This window comes from Typopeltis vanoorti, chromosome 2 (genome assembly GCF_054136105.1).
Source record: "Typopeltis vanoorti isolate ZY-2024b chromosome 2, IOZ_Tvanoo_1.0, whole genome shotgun sequence".
NCBI classification, from domain to species: domain Eukaryota; kingdom Metazoa; phylum Arthropoda; class Arachnida; order Uropygi; family Thelyphonidae; genus Typopeltis; species Typopeltis vanoorti.
Window position 1 is genome coordinate 24781168 of NC_143550.1, and position 27732 is coordinate 24808899.

General features: G+C 35.2%; 1 protein-coding gene across 1 annotated transcript in view; it reads right to left on the bottom strand.

Moving 5' to 3' along the window:
* Window positions 1-26400, bottom strand: part of LOC150108885 (metabotropic glutamate receptor 2-like) — a 45961-nt gene extending 19561 nt beyond the window's left edge. The window contains exons 1-2 of the mRNA XM_090404056.1: window positions 26234-26400; window positions 1823-2923 (exon numbers count right to left, since the gene is read on the bottom strand). Coding sequence (XP_090260182.1) covers window positions 1823-2888 — 1066 coding nt within the window. The 5' untranslated portion in view covers window positions 2889-2923; window positions 26234-26400. The remainder of the gene's footprint in view (window positions 1-1822; window positions 2924-26233) is intronic.
* Between the last annotated feature and the right edge of the window lie 1332 nt (window positions 26401-27732).

Sequence of the window (27732 nt, forward strand, 5' to 3'; positions counted from 1 at the left end):
AAGCAGATATATACTCCTGGTTGAATATTATTTTTCTCTTTGCTAGTATTCCAATGGCGAGCAGAATATTTTGTCCACTGCGCAGTGTGAATGGTGCCTTTCCATTGTGGCATGTGCCAAAATGGGGAGGGAACTATTTCAGTTCAGCTGGAGCGATCTTGTAAAGGTCACCCGTAAATAAAAGTGAAACTTGTGGAAACAGTTTCGCAGCAGTAAATATTTACTCGAGGAAATAATCATTTGTGTGTTGAAAACTACTCACAGCTCGCGGTTATTTGCAGTTCACACTGAAAAAATATTAACTTTTATACTTGTGAGCCCATTTTAAAAACGTTGTTAGTTGTCGGCCAGAATATTATCTGCGAACAGTAGAAGGCTGTCGACAGACATTTCAGCCTTGCATCTCTTTTTAAAGTTTTGGAATATGCTTACTGCGTTAACACTAGAAAAATACTAGAACACGCAGAATGGAGATTTTTTGATAAAGTGAGTGAACAAATCGGTACATAACTACTGTTTACAGAATAATTAAAAAAAAAAAAAAAAAGAGAGAGATATTTACACATGCTGCACATCGCAAAAGAATTAATTAGGAGTACAACCAACCGTCAGAATATACACACAAAATACCAAATTAGTTTGTTACTCTGTGAAATGGACAATGTAAATTTCTTTTAAAATCCATCTAGACGGGATTTTTTAACCTAGGAAAATGAAGGTAGAGAAATCACTCAGTTCCTACAGAGGATTTGAGTAGGAATAGCTGGAATTACGCATTAGACAATGAGGCCATTTTGCTAGTATATCTGAAAAGTGAATTTTGTTTTCTGCCAGTTGGTCTTTGCAAAATTAACAACCTTACAACCGCGTGTGATAGGTTGTAAGGTTATTAATTAACTAATAAAGATCCCTGGAGGGCTCTAGACAGGATTTTAAATGAAAGCTCCAATCGATGGGCAAATATCACTGAGTGCTCACGATAGCATTACGGAGACACGGATGAACAGCATTTCCCATCTTCTCCTTTGAATGTTTTGACTTTTAAAGACTTTCCCACTAACAAATGGGGGTTAGAACCCCACAGCAGCGTGGATGTTAAGTGACATTTTATATCCAACTTCCTCCCGGTCTTATAATGGTACAAAACATCCAAAAATCAGAATATTCAATCCATTCAATACCGAGAAATGCAAATGAAGTAAAATTATAGAATTTTATTTCATTTCTTAGATGGTATTTTTCTCGGGTCAAATGAGTCAGCAGCACAACTAAATTGAGAGAATTTATCTCAATTGGAGAGAAATCTGCAGCTTCTAGCTGGCAACTTGTACGGTCATCAACCCAAAAAAAACAACGCAGACTAGAGCTTATAGAAAGGCAGAAAGAAATCTGCCTGCTATTCAGTGAATAAACTGAATATCTAATAGCGGGTATGCATAGAATACACGTGGCATGAAATTTCTTTCTGCCTGTTCATAACCAACTAGTTTTCGTTGTTCTTTCTTCCCATTACACAAATAAACACAACATTCAAAATTACTTCAAAAACATAATAATCAATTTAGCTAGCATCAGATTTCTAATAATTTAAAATCTAAAATAAAATAAAATTTAAAATTTTGCGTAAACACAACACTGCATATATGAAAAACCTGATCAAGTGGACACTAAAAGTACAAGGAAAACTAAAACTGTTTTCAGCTACAATAATATACCCAATAATTGCTGAAAAATTATTGCATGAAGCATCTCAAAGAGTTTTCTCTATTAAAAAATAAAATAAGCAACGTTCAACATTAGATACTGGATTGATTCAACTTACCTGGAGCTGAATATGCTGGAGATACGGGCTTGATGAGTGTCCCTTGCTTCATAAGGGGCAGCATCGGAGGCTTCAAATGTAAGAAGGATGGCGTGTAGGTGGACTGATTGACCGATGATATTCCATCCCTGTCGTCACTGTAGATATCTTCTCTCCCCATTGAGACCAACTGACGCCCTTTAGGCAGGAACATAACCAAAAACACCACAGTGGCTGTCAGCACTATACCGAAAGCCACGCAGGCCTCGTAATGACGAGAATCTGTAACCAAGGCCACTACTATCCATGCTACCCATATAGGAATGGTTAAGCCGATGGCAGTTCCTATGAACAAAGCTTCTCTGTGATTTTCGTGCAACTTCCTGGCCCTGATGGACAAGGCAGCTACCAAGAGGATGAGGAACATGTTATACACCAGCGACAGTACCATGTCGGAAGGGGTTGTATTGCACACCCCTGACAAGTCTTGTCCAAGAATGTGCACTGAGATCACGCGAGGAGGGTGGAAGACCAACCACTGAACTCCGACCACCACCTGGACGGCAGAAGCGAAGAAGAGTAGCACACCTTGGAAGGCAGCAGGGAGATAGATCCCCACGTGCAGACTCAGCAAAAAGACGCACTTCACCATCAGCGTGGCAAAGACTAGCACCGACGCCAGTCCCACCCCGACGCGAATGACGGCGCACGTGACCCAGTGAGCAGTGGGTACGAAGGCGAACCCGAGAGCTGAGCATAAGAAGAGTCCCAAAAGCAGCATCTGTCCGAGAAACAAATGGCGACGTCGGCTGCTGCACGATTTGTAGAGCACAAACACCTCGAAACTGGCGATGGATAGGATGTTGAGGGAGGCCAACACCATCAGTGGAATCACCCACATTTCTTCACGCAGTCTCAGTTGGGAGGCTTGGAAAGTAAAGTTATTGGCATCTTCGCTTAAAGTTGTGTTTGGCCACGGGCTGAGACTGAAAGTGCGATTCAATGTTCGTTGAGAGAAAGATCGTTGCACAAGCCACATCACCGAACATGCCCACAAAAGGATCCCTTGGTATGGTGATCTCGTCATCGGTCTGGTCTACCGAAGGAGAATGTCTTCAAGACCTGAAAATAATAGCTGGGTTAGATTCGGATCGACATAACAAACTTCTAATTTTATATTGAATGCTAGTGCAGTGATACAGCAAAACGTGCACTTGTTGAAAATTATACGGAATCTCTGATGGCGCATTGCTATTAAAGAAGACAGTGTACAAATCCTTTAAAATATGGAGTGATCCAAACACTTAATGGCAAACGTAAGCTATTTCAATGGTTGTATATCTCTCTCTTATTTTAATGGCTTATACCATCTCCTTTTTTAGATGAGCGTTTTCAGTCAATGACTAAATATGGGGGCTGATATTTAAAGATTAAACACATTGCCCATTGGCGGACATTAAGAATCTCTATTCAGCGAACAGCAGAGAAGGCTTTCCTGCTGACAACCATCATTCCTTGGGTCTAAAGCATTCCAAATAATAAAAACTATTAAAGCATAATTCTGTACAGCAATTCCCAGTATCTACCACATACCGCTTTTGTTATGATCAGTATTATGCAGTGGAACATGCTTGATACATCAAGTGCATTCAGGGCCTCATTTATGGTGCGCGAACTGTGCGGTGGCACAGGCCACCGCGCCAATTGAAAAAAAAAAAAAAAAAGAAAATCAATTCTTTTTTTAATCATTATATAAATTAATATCGTAATTATTATATAAAAATATTCTTATATAGAAAAATATATGTATATAATTTTACAACCAACTATTGTTATAGTAAGCGAAATATTTGTATGTATTTTATTGGTAAAATAAACACCGAATTTTTCAAAAATACATTAAAATTATACTGATAACGGCGCTTCGTTCTATGGTTGGCACTGCACCGCATTTTTAAGATCAAAGGAAGTGGAGAACATGAACGCGTTTGGTCAAACAATGAGTATTGAAGATCCTAAAACTGAGACACCAGAGGAAGTTAAACTATTTACCATTGATGATCCAGCAACATGGCCCAAAATGTTGAACAACGCAACACTAACACAAATCGTACAACTTGGACCACCGTCTCCTCCGACTGAAAATGATTTTCTGACTGGCGACATGTAAGTGAAAGATTAAGGTTGCACGAACGAAATCCAGTGCACATGAAATGCGTGTATTCATGGACACAAATGGAATGTAATTTAAAATATTACAATACAATTGATCAGGCAAATCAAAATGTCATAAAATTTGAAGCAGAATAGTTAAGAAATGTTTTAAGACGAATAATAGCAGCAATTCTTTATTTATCCGAACATAATTTAGCTTTTAGAGGTAATTTTGATACTTTGGACACAGGCCATAATGGTAATTTTTTTGGAATCATAGAATTAATTGCAGAATTTGATCCACTTTTAAAAGATCATTCAATGCGATGTTCGTAAAAAAAATTATAGGTAAGAAACAAAATTCTTATCTATCATCCATTATGCAAAAAGGATTAATTGTTGATATGGGAACCAAAATTCAACAAAATATTGTAAATATGATACGACAGGCAAAGTACTATTCAATAATTCTCGATTGTACTCATGATGTCAGTCATCAGGAGCAAATTTCAGTAATGTTTAGATTTTTACATATATTTGAAGCAGATATTGAAATTCGTGAACACTTTTTGACGTTTTTAACAACTAGTGACACTACTGGTAAAGGTATATATGAAAATATAAAATCACTTTTGAATAAATTAAATCTTAAATTGTCAGATTGTAGAGGGCAGGGGTATGATAACGAAGCGAATATGAAAGGAGTATATAATGGAGTCCGTGCTTATATTTTAAATGAAAACGAAAAGTGATTTTATACTCCTTGCGCCTGTCATAATTTAAATTTGATTTTAGGGGATGTCGCAAAATCATCAATTATAGCAATAAATTTTTTTAAAGTTATATAAAAAAATATGTATTATTTGCTGCCTCAACTTCACGTTGGGACATATTAAAGAAATTTGTTAAACAATTAACTCCAAAACCGTCATGTGAGAGAAGATGGGAATGTAGACTAGAATCAGTTAGAGCTGTACGTTTTCAAATTCCAGAATTTTTAAATGCACTAAAAGAATTATCTAAAACTGCATCAGATAATACTATCAAAGTAGAAGTGGTTTCAATGTATGAACAAATAGATTCATTTGAGTTTATACTAAGCCTTATAATTTGGTCCGAGCTTTTGTCAAAAGTTAATTTAGTAAGTAAAGTATTACAAAATGCAAAAATTTCCATAGACGTAGCAACTAAGCATATTAAAGAGTTAGTGCAGTACTTTGAAGAGCAGAGAATATCAGGATTTGAATTCTCAAATCTATTAGAAATAGAAATTAAATTTAAAGAAAGTCGAGTACGTCGAAGAAAAGTATTTTTTGATTATGAAACGCCTGATGAATCACACATAGGTGATTCATCAGGCGTTTACAAAGATATTTTTAGGATAAATTACATATATTAGGATAAATAGGATAAAATAGGATAAATTACATATTTTAGGATAAATTACAAAGATAATTTTAGGATAAATTTCTTTTTTGTAATTTTAGATACTGCTGTACAATCCGTCGAAAATAGATTTGAATTGTATGAAATTCACGAAAAATCATTTGGATTTCTTTATGATATGAAATTAATAAGAAAAATGACAGAAAATGAATTAAAATTTTGTTGCAAATAGCTGTATCAAAAATTAAATACAGATATTGATGAATCTTAATTTTACAATGAATTATTTTAAGAAATATTGTTCCAGAAGATGCACCCATTAATATTTTAAAATTCATAATTGCAAATAATTTGTCGAATATTTATTCAAATATTGCTACGACCTTTAAAATATTATTGACCAGTCCAGTTACGGTCGCATCAGCAGAAAGGTCAATTTACAAATTAAAATTAATAAAAACCTATTTGCGATCTTGTATGTCTCAAGAACGTTTGTCGTCCATGGCAATAATATCTATAGAGCACGAAATTGCAAAAAATTTGAATTTTGATAGCGTTATAAATGATTTTACTGATAAGCGCATTAGGTTAAATAAAATTTAATATATTAAGATTTCTTTTAAATCTTATAAGTTGTTATACATATATTTCATTCTTTATAGTAAAAATGATATATTTTTATATTATTATATTATTTATGATTTATTTATATTATTAAATAAATCATTGTTCTGGCGTATTTATATGATAATGTGTACTTACATAATAAAATATATCATGTACATACAAACACATTTATTTTTTAACTAATTTTTTCCCTTTACTTAAATTGATGCTAAAGAGCATAATTATTTTTTATGTGCATAAATATTTTTCATATTTGATTTAATTAATTAATTAACAAAATATTCTTCCATTTAAAATTTCCATAAATGTTACTAACTTTCAGGGGCCCCGCTTTTCCATTTCGCACAGGGCTTCGTAAAATGTAGAAACGGGTCTGAGTGAATTGTACGTTGAGCAAGCAAATCGACAAGAGTAGAAGTTAAAAAAATCTCTTACAGTATTCGAAAGATCGCATTAAATTCTATTCATAATCGCCGACAGAAAAATCACTATAAACAATAATGAGGATCTGTATCGAACTTTTAAATTTAGCATGCAATACGATTTCAAGTTAAGACCATTTTTCAGTATTATCATTTCCAGACCTTCGTGGAATCAAGTATGCAATCTCTAAGACCGTACATCTACGATATTCTTTTGGAGGGGAGAAAATCCAAACATAAATTCATTATCTTACAATTATGTAACATAAAAAATAAAATAAAAAACCTTATCTCACCAATTTTTTTTCCCTGATAAAACCATACAAATTTGAGGTTTCATCTTTCAGCCATAATTTCTTCTTTTTCTTTCAGCAATAAGTCCCTCACTTCAGTTCTCTTAATATTATTACCATGTTCACAACAACAAAATCTGTTAACTGCCAAAAATTTCTTAAGCACTTAACACTTGAAATTCATACCGATACATTTTAGTATTTTCTGGGAATTTTTTTTTTTTTTCGAGGGAGATACCAATAATGTTATACTGCACTATGAAATAACAAAATCGCAACATTTAAAGGGAACAAAAAATGAAGCTTTTTTTTTGTTAAAAAAAAAGCTTCATTTTTTTTGTTCAAAAAAATGAAGTAATAGTAAGCTGTGAATGGACATAGCTAAGAGATGGGGAGAGAGTAAAAAAACAAAAAAAAAAACAGAAAGAAGAATGAAAGGTGGGAACGCTAAAGTAATCAAAACTAGTCCTAAATACAACTGGTCTATAAACACGCAACTGGACTGCTCTCACTCTCAATAATTGCTGCCCTTCACCTACAGAGCAGTCTTGCAAGTGTTAAGACATGTGGTCACTTCTCTTATTCCTACGCCATAATAAGCAATCTAATAGGTACAGCGCTAAACGCAGTGAGATTATTTTTTTCCTGCAATTTTTTTATTTGCTCGAAGAAGTGACATTCTGTGGGGGAGATGCTTCTTTTCTGTAGGCCCAACGTCACTTGGCCCACCCTCTGTAGTAAAAGTTAGGTCACTGACAGACAACCACGAGACAGGGAGGAGCAGTAGTCGATAGCCGTTTTATATCACTCAGACTGCAGGGGGCGTTATCTTGTCGGGGAACTTTTCTTTCTAGTGGATCGTCTAGAACATTGAACTCCTCTCCCGGATAGCCCAGAGATATTTGGAGACCAGCAAGAAGCTACACTGCCTCAGCTGTGAGTGGAGGACAATCGTTGGTTGGTCTCCATTGTAGGCTGGTGTCATGGTGAGTGGGGCAATCCTGGAGATCTGACATCGTGGGGTGATTACAAGTGGAGAGAAAGGATGCGAGAGATAAGGGAAAAATAAAAACGGACAAATAAAACTGAAGAATGGAATGACGGCATTAAGGTTGATCCAAGTGCATACGAATACTGACAAACTGTTTTTCACAGTAGACAGAACTGAACAGGAGGCAAATGAAGACAAATAACAAACGATTAAAAATGGGATGTGAAAGGGATAGTTTGAATGTAGGACTTGGGGAAAAAAAAAGGTGACATGATGGTATTACTAAATAAACTAGTCGCACTTTTCAGAATATCCTTCCTCATTCCTTGTGTATGACCACAAGATACGTTTTTGTCTGTTTGTTTTTGAGGTTGAAATACATTCAAGATGTGAAACAATCTTTATCCGTTAACATACTACAAAAGAGGTATACGATAATGCATGTCTCCCCCACACACACACACCCCTAATAGGAGAATAGATATAAGATACTTTGTGTCTTCGGACCCAGAACTAAAGATGCGTGATAAATGTTCATATTTGATGATTGTGAAGAGAAAGATTCAGAAATATGAAAATACAATTTCACCTCGTGATAAAAACGGACACCAATGAAGCACTTGCATGGTTAGCATAAAAGCCTCGCATTAATAATCTCTTTTGTGGCAATGTAATTAAGTATCACAATGTAGACTGAATTTTTACCAGGTCACTGGATAAAGAGATAGAAGTGGAACCCATTTCTATGATCCCCACTTTACATGAATAATTTGATTTTCTCTTGCTAGCAACTTGCTCGAACACAGCTTACGCCTATTAATAAACGCAAATGCAACAGTCTCAGCCACTAAGTGCCAGCGCACATACAACACAGCACGTGATGTGTTTGCAAAACACTTTCATCTATTCTGTAGCGTAAAATCAAAGAGAAGCTAGCTGCCCAAAACCTGTTATAGTTTTGTTTGAATATTTTGTGCGGTAAAGACCAAGAGTATATATAACTTCATCGTGCGCCACGATGACCTTGTTCTGATCACATGACTTTTTTTTTTTGTCGTTTATGGAGATTTAAAAAAAAAGTTCGATATAAAACCTGCTTTAATAAATGCTTTTAAATAAAAAGAAACGAACATGTTAAAAATTTATTTAAATACTTTTCGTGCAGAATAATAAACTAAAATGAATGATGCCAACGTCCTAAACACAAACATCTGAAAACGAAACATATTACTATAGCATAAAATGAGAGAATAATATCACACGCACTTTGACGTATAAGAAGTTCAAAATCCCATCACAACTTGATCCAGGAAAACTTTCCTTGTGTTTAACCAACACATCGTCAGTTGTAGCGTTAATACTCCAGCAGCGTTGCAATAAATTATAAGGGCAATCTTAATCTAGAGTGTATCTGTTGTAGTTTTTCTTTCCGGAGTGATTGCAGACGTGATAGCGTAACCAATAAAAATTCATCTGATAAAGAAGCAACTCAGCGCAGTTCAAAATAAAAGCAACGGCAGTAAAAGTATTCGAAGACGATGTTATCACGTGTTTCCTGACAACCTAATCGAACTAAATAGCAATAAACAGGAAAAGTAGATGACCCCAAACCGACAGGTAGATTCATATTTCAACAGTCACTCACCTTCGTCGTTTCCACCCATCAGGTTATAACCTAAATTCTCCGAGCGAGATGAAGAACTACAAGGAGGTTCCTTCCCTACATGGGATGATGAAGATGGGGGGGGGGGGGGAGAAAAAATTAATATTCTGAACACACTCCACTGTTACGGAGGCGATTTAGATAAACGGCTTCATCAAGTAAAAGACGCTGATAAATAGTACGCCGAGTTTTAGGGACAAATATACCACAATTTATACCCCTCACAACCCTAGTTGAGCAGCGCGGAGTGATAGATCACTGACTACCAGGACCCCCAGGGAATTACCTGTAAAATGGCCGTGAAAGGGTGTAATTAGGAACAGAATGAAACAGTCCGTAGGTACGCATCCTGGAGCAGTGTACTCCCAGGGAAGCAGGTAGCTATTTGACGACACGTAGACGAATGTCAATGGCGTCATAAATCTCAAATATCTTCCATACTGACAAGCCAAGAATTGAAGTCGGTAATAAGATTCTATCCACCCCCTCCTCTCCCTAATGTAAAATGATAAGACACTTTATTTCTGGATGGCTTCTACTTCTTTTTTTTTTAATGGCGGCTTCTTGGAGGTCTAATATTAATACGCTTCTAGCGTGGAGGAATTTATTTGGCTGTCTATTCTGCCTTCAGCAAGTACAGCTATAGGATGACAGAACTAGGCATTTACAAATTGCACTGGATTCAAACATACGGAAGCTCCGTTATGGTTTCATCTTAATAGATGACCAATCCAGTTCGAATAAATGTGGTTTACAAAATGAAAGTATTCTTCAGTATATAAGTGCTCGTATGGGGCTTTTTGGAAGACTCCGTGGATCACCACAACTTAAAAGTATTTCCTTTAATTAGCGATATGAAAAAAATATTTTAAGACAATAAGGAGTTTGCAACTTATTGATTGCATCTTTAGAGTCCTGAAAGGATCTAAGTGGTATCTTGGAGAACTGCTTCCCAATATTACCACTGAATATGAATCTCTCTTCTTCGTTTCGTTATGAACAAATTATTAGTTATTTTGCCAGCCTGTGTTAAGCTGCGTTGTATGTATAGCAGGTAAAAGTAAATATCTTATGATAGTGTATTATAACTTCTGAATAGGCTGTTCCAGTCTATTCAGAATCGTGTAGAAATTTTGTAATTGATAAAAATAAAGAATTATAACGAAAATTAACTATCTGGAAAACACGGGGCGAGTTTATTCACAAACTACGTATATATATATATATATATATATATATGTGTGTGTGTGTGTGCGCGCGCGCGCATCGGAATACAGACAAATCAATTCAGAGACCTGACGAATAACAGACCAATTTGGAAAAGAAGTTCTTGACCGGAAACGAATCATGAAATATAAATTGTGTTGGTATCTTAATATCTCGGTAAATACCTTTACAGGAAGTGCCCTGTATGGGTATACAGCAGGAAATTGTGCACGCACACACATGTCGTAGTAAGACAGTGATGTCCTGCTACGGAATGCTTGAATGAAGGCAAAAATTCACTGGGTGACCGAAGAAAGCATTCATTGAGGATCCAATTGTTAATTAGGAATTTCTATACACGAAAAATAATGAAAAAGTAGGTAGTCGCATTCTTGTGTGGTTAACACCATTCAGGATAAAAACAACTGAACCGACAGCCAAAGGCAAAACAATTTGGTTTTATCCAACCCAATTTTGTGATAAAAATCGTACAACTGAAACCAAAACTCAGATGATGCCCAAAATATGTCGAAAAGCCAATTCTAATTAAATATCATTAGAGAGAAATCATTATTATCGCATCGAAATTTTTACCAACAGAAACTGATTTTTATATTAAAAAAGTCTCTTCCATCACATGATAAAAGTGCGTTTGAAAAACAAATAAAAAAATAAATAAATATTGCCCTCGTGAGTAATCTGTGGTCTCTTCCAGTTTTCACAGTTGAAACGCATTAGAGAAATTTCGACATGGTATGTTTACTAAAGGTTTTCTAACAACGATTGTTCATGGGAGCAGTTAGTAATAATAAATAGCACGCGATTTATTAATAATAATAAATTATTAATAAATGTGCTTCGTTCTACAGTTAGAAGCATTGCTAAGTACGTCATGCACCAAATGGTGTGAAAACGATTCACGCTAAGATATACTTCAAACTATACTATACTACTAAGGTAAGTTATAAAAACAAATGAATCACTCAGAAAACAAAAGCTATGGAAATTCAAATGTCATGCAAAAATACTAACGAAATTTTTGATCATTGCAGTTTTTTTTTTTTTTTTTTGCTTAGAGGTGAACCTGAGATTTGCCCAAGGAAACTATATTTTATTTTATTTATGACTTGACTTCACGTTATCGAGAAAAGTTCTCTTTATTGATCTGATATCTTGGAAGCTAAGATATAGGCTTTATGTCTCTGTTATTAAAAACAGAGTCTCCGAGACTTTTACACTACCCAAAGTCGGTGAACTTGGCGAAGTAAGCATCTGTTTCTTCTCTTTTTTACGACATAAGGAATTGACAAACGTTCGTACATAAATTGCGGCAGCTTTCGCAAATCTGCTAACTCACAGGTTCATTAATCAGAGATATCGGCGTTCTTCATGGGTGAAAAATAGGAAGAAAGTTAACCTTGAACTTACCGTGAAGAAGCAGTGAAATGAAAGAAAAAGATGAAAACTAAAAGTGAAGAGCATCAAAGGCCTTCAGATAGTCGAAGGACTATATATAACGAGTTAGACGTTACCCGTGCAATTACAGTACCGCTTTCCTTCGTTGCTATATCATGCGTTGTTCACGCCTCCCTTGGTTGACCCACCACATCAAATCGGCGAGTACCCTCAGCAGGGGTTCAACGTAAGTGCTATACAGAGACAGAATTATAGCTTTGACGATTTATCAGGCATCGTATATTGGAAGTAATACCTATCCCCGCCCTCAACAATCATACCGTATGGTGCATAAACCTAGCAATAGCTAAAAATCAAGTATTAGTAATCAAGTCTGTAAACCCTTTTCGTGCGAACATGTTTAAATCCCCAAGTCTTTCTCTCTCTCTCTTAAACAGTCATAATTCAATGTCCTCTACAAAAATTTCTTTCTTGCACCCAAACAATTTCTTTGGATTGTCTACGTTGGATATGGCTAACAGCAGTGTGAATTTAAATACTCAGAATGACTATTCAAAGAATGGGAATATTCTTCCAACGAACAATTTACCCACTCATTAATAAGGAAATAAAGACAGTTAATAAGAAGGTATAATATTGCTGATTACGTTGTCTTTTTATTTCTTATACATAACTATCTGTAAATTTTAAATGACAGTTAATAACTGATTGATTAATAAGAAAATAAGAATGTACTCGTTGCCATACTGTTGAACGCATGGGTATTGCTATTATTAGCATTAACCTCCGAGCGGTCCAAGAACTCATCGCTGGAGGTAACCCCTGCAACGCACAATCCACCATCTACACTACATTGCACACCATTTCTGTTTGTTAATTATGTGTGTTCTTAGACAGAATTGCTGTTCCTTGCAGACGAAAAACTCTGCTGCTACCTCCTATGAGAGCTAATTAATCTTTAATAGAAAAGCCCATATAGAGATTCATCGCGTCAGGACAATCTAACCTGTATCTTTTCCATTCGAAAGGAGCATGCCCTTCGTCCTTCCAGGTGCGCTATGACAGTCTTGATTGCTGCTCATTGTTCAATTAAAAAATCATTGTTCAATCAAGATAAGAGGGTTGCTAGTCTGACAGATATCTGACCGCTCACGACAGTGATGCATTACTTTTATTTTTTTTTTTCCAACTATCCATGTGGGGAAGTTGTTATATGTGAGAAAACGGTATTATCTTTGTATCTGTATAAATAAAAAGATAAATTAAAAAATGAGTTAACTGAAAAGTGATGCCAGTAGTCGTACAAGCCTAACTTATAAAGTGAGAATCCTGTATTATATCTGTTGACTGTTGGGACCTCAAATAATGAAAGGCAGGATATGTATGTTTCACCTACGTTACCTTTAATTTAGTAAACGATAAAAATTAGTCAATTGTTAGACTTCATACTGCTGCCAATTCTAGACGGAATATATCGAAATGTAAGGTTTGTTTTACGGCTGAAGCAACTAAGTGTATCATGTATATAAATTGCGTTTTTTTTTTTTTTTTTTTTTTAAGGGTTTGCTTGTCTTATGGGATGTAAGAAAAATTAAAACATTCTAGTTTTACAAAAACTCATAAGCAGAAATTTATTCTGTAACTTTCTTCGGAAAAAAATATTTTCTTGAATATCTCCAAAGCAAGCTCGTGAAAAGTCTTAAATACCAAGAATGTGCATAAAGAAAGAAAGCAAAATTTATGTTAAGACAATGAACATGGATGAAATCCTATATTAGATTACATATAGGATAAAATCCTATATTTAATCTAATACAGGATTAGATTGGAAGCAGCCTTGGAAGAGGCCGCTTCCAAGGGCATGTAGGAAATGCATTGAACTGAGGGTGAGAACTTTGATTTCCAGTTAAAACTTCAAATTTTATTTGCATATGAACAAAAAAATTAAAAAAGAAAAAAGTAATTCATGATAAGAACGCAATTTAATTGACTCATGTAATTAAATAATCGAATAGATACAAAATTGTGCACTTAAAAATATAAAAAATATTCCAATGATGATTCGACAAAAAAAAAAAATAAATAAATAAGAAATATAAAAAAAAAAAACGAGTAAATATTCCATTGAAAAAAAAAATCGCAAAGAATTTTGAATTCCCTCAAAGCTTAGGTCCCTGCGGACAAGTGTAACAGGAGTCGCCTTATTATATATACATATATATATAGTACAACATCGCTGCTTAAAACTTGCAATCTCATCTGTTCAGTTGATACTTCACGCCTATCTAGTGTACATTATTTTTGGAGTTTCAGTTTTCAGCAGAGTTGTGTATGATGCGTTAGCGAACCCTTCGTCACCTTGATGAATTGAGTGTACAGCAAAGAGGCATCACTCACAATGCATTCAAGGTTGAAACAAAACAATCCTCTCTTTCTCTCCGGAAAAAAATAAAAAAATAAAAAGGAACGCCAACCTTGGGGAAAGGAAGGAAGAAGCTACAAGTGTCACGCGCAGCGTTCGTGATGTACTGGTAACAGGTATGACAGCCACGGCACGTGGAGAGTGTACAAATAGACGAAATTACAGGGGACGCTCACGGACAATAGCAAAAACACGATAATATTTATGTCCAGGTCGAAGGGCAGTTTCTGTACAGCAAGCGGAACACTTGCAAAAAAGAAAGATCGCCGGTCTGGGTTCAGTTCATGCGGATTTCGTGGTTTGCGGCGTTTCTTCGGTAAAAGGACAATGTCATTTGCTCTTCGCAACATGCGCACTAGTTGTGTAGGAAACATTTCTTTCTCTTCCTCCACACAAAATATACTCGCCAATAAATCAACATGATCTCCTTCGTACACTTCTTGAAATATCCTTTAATTTTGTCCCTTCGTGATTACGCCACAATGACACCGGAAGCTATTCGCATAGCATTTAACTTCAAAGCGAATAAAACCATTTTATTTATTTATTTTTTTGTCAGCTCTCCATCCATCTTCTTCTACTTAACCTTTCAAAACTTTAATTGGAAAAATGTCCTACATGACATCGAAACACCTCTTTTACCTTGTCACCGCATTAAGGTTAAGCAGACGATAAGGTCTTTGAGAGAGCCAAGTAGGCGTGAATACACTTCGATTAGCATCAAGAGAGTGTACTCACCGAAGCGAGGTTGCCGCTAATCCAAGTTCAGTTAGCTTTGTTTATTTTCATTAATATGTTTATAAATTTGCAGTAAAGTTTTCGAGGGAAATTCTTCTTCCCTTATTTCGGTTAACGGAATACTAAAATATAAATTCCTCTCATGTAATAGTATCGAAACTGCTTGGAATGATGTTCCGAAGTGTTTTCTAGTAAACGCATGAAAGAAAGTATTTATTCAGAAACGAATATTACAATTAACCAAACTAAATTTTCTCATAAACTGGTGATTTTCTATAATTACGTAACGCCGTCTTCTATCTTAAAGATTTTCTTGATATCCATTTCTTTCCATTAATTTTCATGACTAGATGCCAGCAAAGTTGGGCGATTGGTAGAGCCTCTGCTACTAATGGTTCAAGCAAAAAGTTAAGCAAGTTTGAGCGCGGTTAGTAGTTGGAAGGGATTCAATCGTTCGATGCTGTTGGCACACTCTCCCTCGATGAGTCTTTGGACTCCCTGGAGGTGTCAAATAATAATAATACATAAAATATTTTTAAGATATTTAACTTCAACAGATCAATGCACTAACTAAAATTGGTCCTACATGAAAAATTATATTCGAAAAATGTTAAAATTGTTCTTATTCAAAATACTGTACTGTGAAAGAACGGTTTAAAGCCGACATTTATGGCACATAATTTATACCAGTAAAGATATAAATTGAGTTGAATTATCTAACCAGGGTTTTGTACAATCCCGATGAAAAAATGGAATTTATACAATTGTAATTTGGGGATTAAGGTTCAAAATTCCTGTTTGTGTGTTCTTTAGAAATTATAAACTAAGAATACGAGTTTATAATTACTACTAACCGACACTCCGTTTTAACCAAAGTGATAAATTCGATTCAATAACAATCTGAATTTGTTACCTGAACACAGAAAACAAGTTTGTTACCTGAGCCATGGATTTGTCTTGAGCGCAGTACTACTGCGCACACAATACGACGAGTGATACTATAACAAATACCAATTACTTTTCTCCTTTTAAATACTAGATCGTATTGCATCGTGCGCACCATTTTGCTTTTGTTTTTGTATTAACCGATATTTTGGTTATTGACCATTTCCCTCCATTTATTTCGTTTAGTTTGTGGTAAAAATTTACTTATGACAATCTTCCCTGTTTGTGGAAACATTTGCATAAATTCAGGAAAATGTTCAGTAAATAACTGTTTTCTTTTTAAATATTAAATGAATGAAAATCAAAGCCATACCTTAAAAAATAAACAGATCCTTAATGAGTAGAAAGAGGAAATCACTTAGGAGCACAAACGAGGAGTAATAACGTTAACTATTAAATGCCATAATTAAATATTAACTAGTTCTGTGTGTCTATACTGGATACAAAATTCTATGCATTTGGACTTTACATAAAATAATTAAAAACTAACGCAAAAATTTTCATACTAATTCCGCATATAATTAGGATACTTAGAAAGTGAGAGCATCGATGTTCTCACTTTCGCCACGATGACAGTCGTTTTTGCATATTAATAATGCATCAAAGAAAAGCTGTTAAACCCTGTTTTCTTTACAGTTACATAATGCTGAAAATCGTCTGATAACTTTCCCCTAGTTTTAATATAAACAAATATTAATCAATTCTAATAACTACTAATTGCTATAAATCCTCAAATATTTATACATATACACATTAATGATTTTAAAATTAATATCTATTTACCTAATACTGATATATTAATGCCTCAGAAAGAAGTCGTCAGCAGACGATTTTCATTTCAATTACGTAACTGAAAATGTACGCCACCTAGGTTTTTTTTTTGTTTGTTTGTTAATATACCGATCAGCTATTAATTGTGCAAACTTTTTTTTACCGTGATGACAGCATTAGAAAACAAAAACACACTTAAATAGCGAACGATGTAATTGCAACAACAAATAAAAGTAGAGACACGATTTTAAATGTTTCACTACTTGGTTAAACAGAACAAAAAAGCCACCTTAAATAGCTTATACACCGCCATACAAACCCCTGTCCGTAATGTGTTAAATCTCAAATGGCCAGTGGGATTCATTTACCCACAAAAAGGTAACCCCTTAATTACTTCTAAAGTTAATCCGTAACTGTTGTGTATTAGCAACACAGAAGTCGCTCTTTCATACTATGGAGCAATTATAGGAAGCTGCACACCCATGTGAGCACTTGTTATGGCTGGTCACACAAAACAGCTCATTTGATTATACAGCGTCTGGCGTCCGGATACCTGGAATCGTCCTAAGAAGTAATTCCACGCTCAGCGTGCCAAGGTCAAAGAAAGATGACCTCATTACATAGGCCAAGAACAAGCTGACTCACAGCTCCTTAGAAATTTGTCTGAAATGTATGCTACAAGTTGTGCGCCAACTGAAGAATAGGGGCTGTTTATTCCAATGTTTTCACTCCACCATATGAATATTAATGTGGACAATACGCGTAAAAAAAAAATTCACATTCAACTTTTTTAATACAAATATAGATTAAAATGTTGGTAATTTTAAAAAATCGTGGAATATTAATTGTATAAGAACTAAGGTTAAAAAATGTGAAAGAATGAAGCTTCGAAATATATATTTAAATGTTAAAATAGTACCATCGATTCAATCAAAGAGGTGATTTTTGTTTCAAAAAAATTAATCTGGTCAAAACTTTTAACTTGTCCAACATGACCCACACATCCTGTTATTAGAAGATTTAATTAAAAGGAAGGATGTCAAGCTACATAATAAAAAATATTCAAGTCCATTATACAAATATAAGTTCAATGTTAGACGTTTTAAGAAAAAAAATAAATTTTCTTAAAAATCAGGGATAATTCGGTGGATTTCGATAAACTGATATCAAAATTCACTAAAATACTTTATGTGATTTCCACCCAAAAAGCTGTAAACCTGTAATACATTAATACAATGAGTGAGGTAAAGGTTTTATCTTATTCATATTTGTTTACATTATTCAGAACCGCCTCTCTAGAGATTAAACTTTGAACTTTTTTAAGACACTTCAGACTCCAATAAGCTGGGTGATAGTATCGCACTGAACAAAGAAAGTTTTCTCCCACAAAGACATATCCATTTCCACAGCGGAATTCGAACAAGCAAAGTGCTGAAAATATAATAATAAATATAACGCTGGTAATCCTACTGAACAATACACCTCGTGCAAACGTCATCGGACGTTACGTTTTAATAAGTTCCTTTCCTGTTTTAAGATTACATGAAGCTGTCAAGGCCATGAGACAAGGGTATTATGTCTGTCAATTGCATGCATTTTTGGTTAGTTTTTCCCCTTTGTGAAAGATAGGAACTAGAGTTTACTGGAAGAAAATACCGCTGTCTTTTAAAAAAATCGTTAGGGGCGGGATTCAACCCAACTTTAATTCTTACCAAACGATTGTTTATGATTTATGGAAGTGCATTCTGTGAGTTCAAGCAGACCGATCTGTATTTGTAGAGTTAAACGATCAGTGCTGATTTCAGATAGAACGGACAAATGCTGGACCTTCTTATATTGTTTCTTTATTCAAGTACTATGATGAACTCCAGCATTCGAATAAAGATGGAACTGATCGTGATTGAAAGTTCTCAAAAGTAGAAGAGCATCGGTGAATTGGAAACATTAAGAGTGCAATAAAGCTTGAAAGAATAAAATACTGATATCGTTTAATAAATATGATTAACTGGCTTAAATGAAATTTCTCGATATGGAAACTTATCAAACCAGCGTTTTTATTCTGGAGGCCGTGGTATGGTAAATCCACAACACTCATGAATGGTCGCTGGAGACATAAAAGAAAGCAGTTGAACGAGAAATTATTATGTATAATATTGTGTGCACATCACGTTCTAACACTGCTTTGAAGTCACACTCGGATGTGATCTGTGACCTTTGAAGACGTAAATCGTACCCTACCCCTACTCAGCGGGTTGTCTCTCCAGAAAGAGAAAAGAAAAAGGTCTACGATCGAAGTACCCAACCCAAAAGTGTGCCGAATGTTACACAACTTGATAATCGTTAAATATGATTCATCGCAAAAAAGGGTAGCTTTTTCGTTTGAGCCGACTCCAACGATTATGACTACATTATATGTACATATAAAACACTCCAAACCAAACTGCGCACATATAAATTACTCTACAAATCACTGCGCGCACATAAATATTATTCGAATAAACTGCGCACGTATAAGCAGCTCGAACGTAGAAGTGCCAATGCAGAATAAGAAAACTCTATATCCGCCACCTGTTGGCCCATCATGTTTTAAATGCAGCCACCATCACCAAGTTAGAGAAGCAAAGATTTTCTTTTGTACTTAGGCGAGATTTTGCACGACGGACTTATAACGCAATTATGCCACTAATTACAATACATCACTCAATAATGGCTGTGTTAATAAAGAAGTCATGCACCGCACGTAACAACACTTGTAAGGTTCATTCTGCAGGGAAGAAAGGGGGAATCAAACTGCACGTAGCAATCATGTTTAGCGATGATTTTTTTTTCCCCTTTGTTTATTGAACGGTCATTTATACCACGTACTTTGGAGAAGAAAAAAAAGTCTTCAGTTATTGCCGCGGTGGTCACTTCCAGGTTAAAATATCCATTTAAAGAAGTTATCTTTTAAAGTATAATGAAGTGATATTTATGCAGTAAAAATTTTATTTGTTATAATGGTGATATCGAGAGGCAGAGGGCGCTCCCTTTATTAAACTTTTAATTACAGCAATCATGTATACCAATGACGTCATAACGAAAGAATACAGAATGATAAGATGGAGATCTCAAAAGCTTATCCTCAAGGGGAAGAATAATTATTATTCATTTTCTGCTGAATTTTTTTGTGTATGTAAATTTAAGAGAATCAAAATTCAATGCATTGCAAATCTCATTAATGTTTTTATTATCATTACAAGTTTTGCAACTGACAATGGTTTCTGTCTTAGCTGGCATTCGATCGACTTTGTAATGCAGTGCGGAAACTTACTTAGGCATCGATGAATTTCAAGGGACTCTAGGCTCGGTGATTATACCTATTAGCTCCATATGTTTACACTCCTAGTCTTATTCTCTATTAAAGATTATATATATATATATATATATATATATATATATATATATATATATATAGGCAAAATCAGTATTAATAAAAGGACTAACTGCCAATTGTGGGTGGAATTTTTGCCAAGTGAGATCGTCAGAAGACAAGATATTCCCCCCTCCCCCTCAAAGTTGGAAAAATCGTATTACAAGCTGACATTTTCACAACCCAGAATAGTATACGAAGACCAAACAAGAGTGCAATGAATGCTAAATTGTATCAATCTCCATAACACGAAACAACCCCCATTCTCTCAAAGGGGCATGAGATGTTTACCTTATAGTTTAAGATTAGTTACTCCGAACATATTAGGCAACTGTTCCATGCTTCAGGAAGGGATATTAGCATAATCATGTGATTCTCCAGCGCCTGTTTACTATCCCTACGCTGCCGATAAGCAATTCGAATATCTGGTAACTCGATTAAGTAATTCGTATCCAAAGGATATCCCATGAATGCATTAAGGTAGTCTTGTTTACTAGCTAAATATGAAGAGAAATTGAATGCTACATGAGATAACCAATCTAGCAGATTGGTTTAAGTTCATTGCACGTATAAAAGATCTAACAGACTGAAGATATGGAGCTTTGATTTGCAACTTTAAATGCATTTTGATATTCATAACATATTTCACAGTTCTTGCTCTAATAGATAACAATATAAATAGTCCAATGCCACTTGCATCCTTTAGAGAATTATAATATCTATGAATAGGATGGAAAGCCGTGGTGATTTTTATTATCATCACAGATATCGAGACCGGAAAATACAACAAAATGGCTGACTTTCCTAAAGCAACTAATAAGTTAATGGCTCCACGACTTAATCTATTTGTACAATAAGAAAAAAAAAATGAAATATGTATTAAAATCTGTATGGGCTTTATTTTAAAATTCCAGCAGCATATTTTCATTTACCGTAATTATTCTGAGTAGATCACGAAAGGCTGCAAATTTTAAACCATGAAATTCTAAACATTGCAGCTTTTATATGGACCTTCAATTCTAATACTTAGTGGGAGGCATCTTCCCACGCCTTAAAATTTAGGGTTTCATCATTCCCCAGATTCTTCGCCACTAAGTGATGATGTGAATATGCATTTCCCACCAACTACTTCGTTAATTTTCTGAGCACGTCCCATTGGCTGCTATCAAGGATAATTTAAGATCGTATATATGCTAAACGGCTAAGAAAAGGTTACCAATGCAAGTATGTATTTCAAATACCATAGTGGAATGACAAGAATAAGAATTTATCGATTTAGATTGAGATCCTAGAAGTAATTTAAGTTTCAAATGAGAACTGATAATTGAATTTATCCCATACTAGAGTGAGGATCTCAAAACAAGAAACCATATCGTTTTTATACGCAGTTAGCTTATATTTTTGATATAACATTTTTAGCTCTGGAAAAACAAAAGCTTCTTGCAATCTTTGCTGAGAATTGCGTTAAAGGAGGTGGCAATGAATATTAGAGGATTTAAAATGTCTGGTACTGTAAATGATTAAAACGAGGGGGGGGGGGGAATGTTCATAAGAAATTTAAAAACACCCGAAACCGCCCAGCAAAACGACAGCTCACGATTCCTTACCATGCAAAAGGTAATATTAAAACGCCGAATCAGCACAAAGGTCATTTCAACATTTCCTTCAACTGGCAGTTTACTTCGTAATTAAGTCACACGGCAGACAGTCAACAGTGAACTTGGTACACCCACACAAAACATAATTTTGAACCAGTCAAGGCCCTAATTAACGAGTGGAACTGGTTGTAATTCCACGATGGTTGAACCAACAATTTTCCCTCCCTCCCAATTTTTGCTTGCTTATGTGAACCACATTTCGCGTGTCTGGTCATACTCCTGTTGCGTTAAATTACCAGGCAGTTTCGCGGCTTAAGTATGCATATTCCACATAAGTGTTTTGCAAAACTAATGTAAAGGAGACACGCACGTAAATATTTGTATTCTTTATCTTTGGTCATGCGTGCTGTTCAACCTATAAGTTTAGGTTCGGATTTTGAATTCCAATTTGCTTGGCAATGGACAGTTAATATAATCAACCAAGTAATAAACCTTAACACACGCACACTAAAAGTATTAAACTTGAGGAGAAACTGATAATCTGCATCCAATTTCTAAGATCAATTGCATCTTTAAGACAGTTATATCAAGTTTCCTTGAATCTCGAATAGCATCCGACTGCACATAAAGACAAACTTGAAAATGTACAGATGTTCTTAATATGAGAAGTTTAATTAAACATTTCTAAAAAATGCCTTCCACATTCTCAGCGAATAAAGAAGAATCTTACAATACTATTTATGATAGGCTTACCTGGTATTTCTCTCTCAAAAACTGACATAAATGATTGTCTACAAATATTTTGGGTTTACAAGCTTTTCTCCTTGTAATATACTCACGCCTAAGGAATAATTCTAAAACAACGAATTACCTGGATGAAATACCTTCCAACATTTTCTAGTCGTTTATGACTTGTAAATTCAAGTGAATTACAGAAAATATGTCAATATGATTATCATCTTCTACCTACCTTCAAATGCTTGAGCAACTATGTGAAAAAAAATGAAGTAAGACTTTTCCAACATAACGACTTCAGCCATCGAAGATGGTTAAAATGGTCGTGTTTGTTCTTGGAAGCATGAAGCTATTATTACAAAGAATAACTCGACGACTTGAAACTATGTCACGGTCAGGAATACATTCATTGTCAAAAGTGCCTGCAGCATTTTAAAAATAACGTGTATTTCCCCACTAATCAAAGGTATATCTGAACATCATATATCATAGCCAGCGTGTTTTACCCCTGACGGTAAAACAAGGTCCTCATATATTATCTGAAATGAATTCTTATTACGTTATTTATTACTACTTATTATCTTAAATATAGCATGAACAAAAATTTCGAATCAGTCTTTCAATATAATTATAAAAGCAGTGACAAACAGGGTGGCGTGTCATATTTCCATGAATATCCTTCATGGATATTTAGAATTACGACTTAAGCAACCAAGACTATTAATGTTCGATATTACTTGTGCGTGTTGTTCTGGCCGTTTTGTCTGTTCTGCAGGATGAAAAAAATCCTGTCATCTCCGTGAGAGATGTTTAGGCATCTTCGGTGAATCAGTAAATGATTCGCCGAAGATGCAAGAAAGACGAATTAGAATTATAAATATGCATTTCTAGATTGATATCCGTGTTATAATTAAGATTTTGAGGTTCCAGGTCCCAACATTAACTGAAACCCAGACCACACCAGGAATATAGAAATAAAACAGCTGACGATAATAAAGTATTCATTTAGATTTAGGATTCTGATGGTTCTGGAGATGTGCTTATTAAGAAGAATAACGCGGATCAGCTGGATAGAAAAGGTTACAAAAAACCGAGTAGTTGAAAGAGCAAACCAAAAATATAACATTACTGAATGAGATCGGGAGGAGGAAAATAAAATTCTTAGGACATGTGCTAAGAGAGGGATTGCTAACCCATATGATCAACACACAGGAAAACCACAGGTAAGAGGCAGACCAAGACACGAAGGACGCTGAACAGGCAAAAGTACCATGCAGATCTTTCAAGATGTACAAGATAGAACAAGTGGAGGGCCATAGCAGCTAACCTACGGATCGAAGACGGCACTTGAATGAATTCATTACATTATCTATGGTTATTGGGTAATTATGGAAATCGAATACTGAAAGAAAAGTTGAATGACCACGGAAACGGTAGAGGGATGGATTGTAATGAACACTGTCACGAAAGGACTAAGATATAAGATGAAAAAGAAGATAAATTATGAGTAGATTTACGCATCTGGAGAGTCTCAGTGACCCAAACTATATGGAAAACGGCGCCTTACTTCTCGAAATCAACTCCATCACTAATTTTTTCTTTTTTTTCTTTTTTTGTAATCATTTTCTGAAATAATCATGTCAGAATTTACACCCGTTGATAACTAGTAAATCTTGTCGTTTATGATAAAACTTATGCATATTCAGGCACTACTTCTTACATTAAATTATTACAGATAGCATAAGATTACAAGACTTGGAAACAAGGGGGAAAAAAAAAAAAAATATATATATATATATATATATATAAAGCACTCAATTTTTCTTCCTATAACAATAAATTATTAATAAGCATTACTTTTTTTTTAAATAAAAACCTTAGAAAGTCATAGTAAAATAAATAATAAAAATAAAGCTGATATCTAAGCACAAACACAAAGCTGCTTTCGTTAATCTCACTGGAACTAAGGGGAAGGAAGGATTAGAGCATGCCGAGGGAATCTGAACTGTTAATTCCCTCCTGGGACCCAGTTTAGATTCTATTGTTCTCAAACTCTATTTTACGGTATTGGGATATCTGTTGCTTGGCATAAAAGTTTTAACTATAAAGAAAGGATATATATATAAAGTATTACCTTCCTTCCAGATAACAGGAAAATCAAAAAAGTCTTAGTTTTATAGCCCACTACTTAATAAAGACACTAGCATTGTCACATATCCCAATGAATGCAACAAAACTGTAATACTGTACTTGTATTTACGACATTGTTTTCGTTGGTCTAAATTTAACCTGTGGCAGTAATAAGAATATTTCAATGCTCAATGATATCACTCTGGCAAAATGGCTGACAAACTAGTTAGACAATTAAAGGAGTTCCTGGTATTATAATGTCTGACCCATACTTTGCCTGTCTATGAAAATATCATTTACTTGACACATCCACCTAAAATTTTTTTCTTTCCTTTTTCTTAAGTTAAAAAAATTGAGGACAATGTTTTCCGAAATCAAACTAATCCTTACTAGGTATAGTATTTTTTTTTCTTATATTTGGGTCATACAAAGATGTTTTCTACAAATACATTACGAAAGCAACTAGAAAACACTGAAATTGTATATGCTAAGGAATAAACTACACAGCTTAAGCACTATCAAGAAAAACAGTTTTTAATGGTAGTGAAAAACCCGAGCCCAATTTAATATAAAATGAACATGAGTACACTGTAACACAGGTTTTTAAATCAAAAATACGCATTCAAATAGTAGTGGTTATATCCGCTACAGTTCTTAGAAAATTTCTTCAAAGAATAAAATAACTAGCTATCCTCAGGACGTTGTTGCAACAGGGAATGCAATAGACAAATATGAAATGAACTTTGACCCCCTGGGCATAAATTTCCTACGAAGAAATCTGATGCTCATACATCAATTGATTAAGTGCGTCGGCTCGAGTAATATAAGAGTTTTATGAAGTCACTTTACAAGGTATCACTTTTTTAAGTAGGCCTAGTTGAGAATTATTGACCTTTGATACTGCGAAAAGAATAAATATTCCTAAGGTATGTATGAGCTGTGCTCCCGCTGTACCGGACATGTTAATCACGCAGTCTCTGAAAAGTTTAAGTACGTTTGCGGAACAGTCAACCTCCTATTTAAAGAAGCAACAGCACAAAAAAGATAATGAAAAACTGGCAAAGCTAAGACATAACAGAAACCTGTAATTCATAAGCATAACATGAATAACACCTCTCTCAACCCCCCCCCCCCCAAATTTTTTTTTAAAGTTTTAAACAAACGACGAGGCTATGCAGCCAAACTTTTACAATCTTGTCCTTTCTCGGTATTAAGTGATAAGTCCGTCTCCCTCTCTCTCAACCTCAATATCCAAGGCAGTTGATAACCGAAACGCGTGGAGAGAGAGAGAACACAACTGGAGCGTGCCGAGACAACCGAAGTCAACGAACATCTTGCCGCCTACCCAGCCGTTCGTCCCGATGGCTACTCAGATTGAGAGGAATAACTGTCCAAGGTCAACTAATACAAATTACAAGGCTGCCCTGGTATGCTCGTATCCCCTTGACCTCGTAGTACCCATCACAAGTGCCGTTCGGTTCTTTGCGGAGTGTATTTGCCAAGAGAAAAAACGACGTCGTACTTACCAGAAAGGAAAAAGCGTCAATCGACGAAATATTGACCAGACGGTTCCCCCGTTCTTGCTAGTAGACGCAGACCATTCCAGCAATGGCAAACACACACGTGCGCTTACTCCACACCCGAACTGGCGGAACACCTAAACGCACCCTCCAGCTTTACAAGCAGCCGTACTTTCTCCGTATGTCTCTCACTCTCACTTGCTTATCTCGCGCGAGAGTCAAGTGAGGCCTCTTTGCCATCTCCCCTCGGGTTATGGTGAGGCTACCCAGCGCCCTGCTGATCTGTGAGTGACGGAGAAAGGTTAACCCATCTCCGCAGGTGTAGGGAGGTTAGCTGAGTTGTTAAGGAAAAGGGGGGGTAGAAGATATCAAGAGGGGGGGGGAGAGAAGAGTTGCAGGTTTTTGATCTGCGCACAGAATGGATCATGCAAAGACGTCAAAAAACAACGAAGAAATATAGTTTTACGGTAATCACTGCGGAATTTGGGAAGCAATTCTTTGAATTTTTTTTCTTTTCTATATCCCGTGATGTCTCTGCTATGACTTAAATGGAGTTGAAAGTGGAAATGTTACTGAGAACTAAGCATGCGATATTTTCTACATTACAATTATCAAATATATAATAATAATGACGAAAAGAAATGCATTAAAAGCACAGGTAGTATGGCAAAAACTTCGTATTTAGGATTAAGTACGGGTTGAAACAGATCTCATAACTGAGGACAGATTCATCTGCCCATTCCGTCGATGCTCCAAGCTGGGGTCAAAGCATGCGTCTCAGACCCACTTCTCGTTTTGAAGATTTCGCTTGGCATATTCTTAGCGATATTTTTCGGTCTAATACTTTTGTTTACTGCAAGAAAACCTCGTTTGGTTCATTACTGTTTTTAATTGTGGCTACAATAAAATTAAATAAATAAAAAATGGGCCACTCCTTCTGTGCACTATCAACCAATGAGCACAATGTAAAGTCAGTGCTAAACGTATATGGAACCATACAGTTCAAGGTTCAGTTAGATGCATACCAGCAGTTCATTTGTACAGGGTCACCGACCCGGAACCTTTTTTTAAAAAAAGTTAAAAGGCTCATAATAAATTCAATATGCATTTCATTTCTTGTTTGGCTAAGCTTGTGTGTAATTTTCCACAAACACGTTTTATGAATTCACTCACCTATTCCTTTTAATTACTGTACAGAAGTTTTACTTCCGTTACATACCGGATGTGTTGGTTTCTAAATTAACCGTGTGTCTTGGAGCTTAACATCAAAACTAACAACAATAAAAAAGTGTCTCTTGTTTGTATTTCTGCAACATTTATACGCTTCGATATAATGATTTTGTAATTATAAAAGACAAAAAATACAATTGAAATATTAAAAATTTTAAAGTATGAAAGCCATCTTAAAAAGAGTGATTTAGGGTAGATTTCAGATGGCTTTTTTTTTTTTTTTTAACGGGATCTCTAAACTTTTCCCTTTCTTTACAAAGTCAAAAATTCAAAAT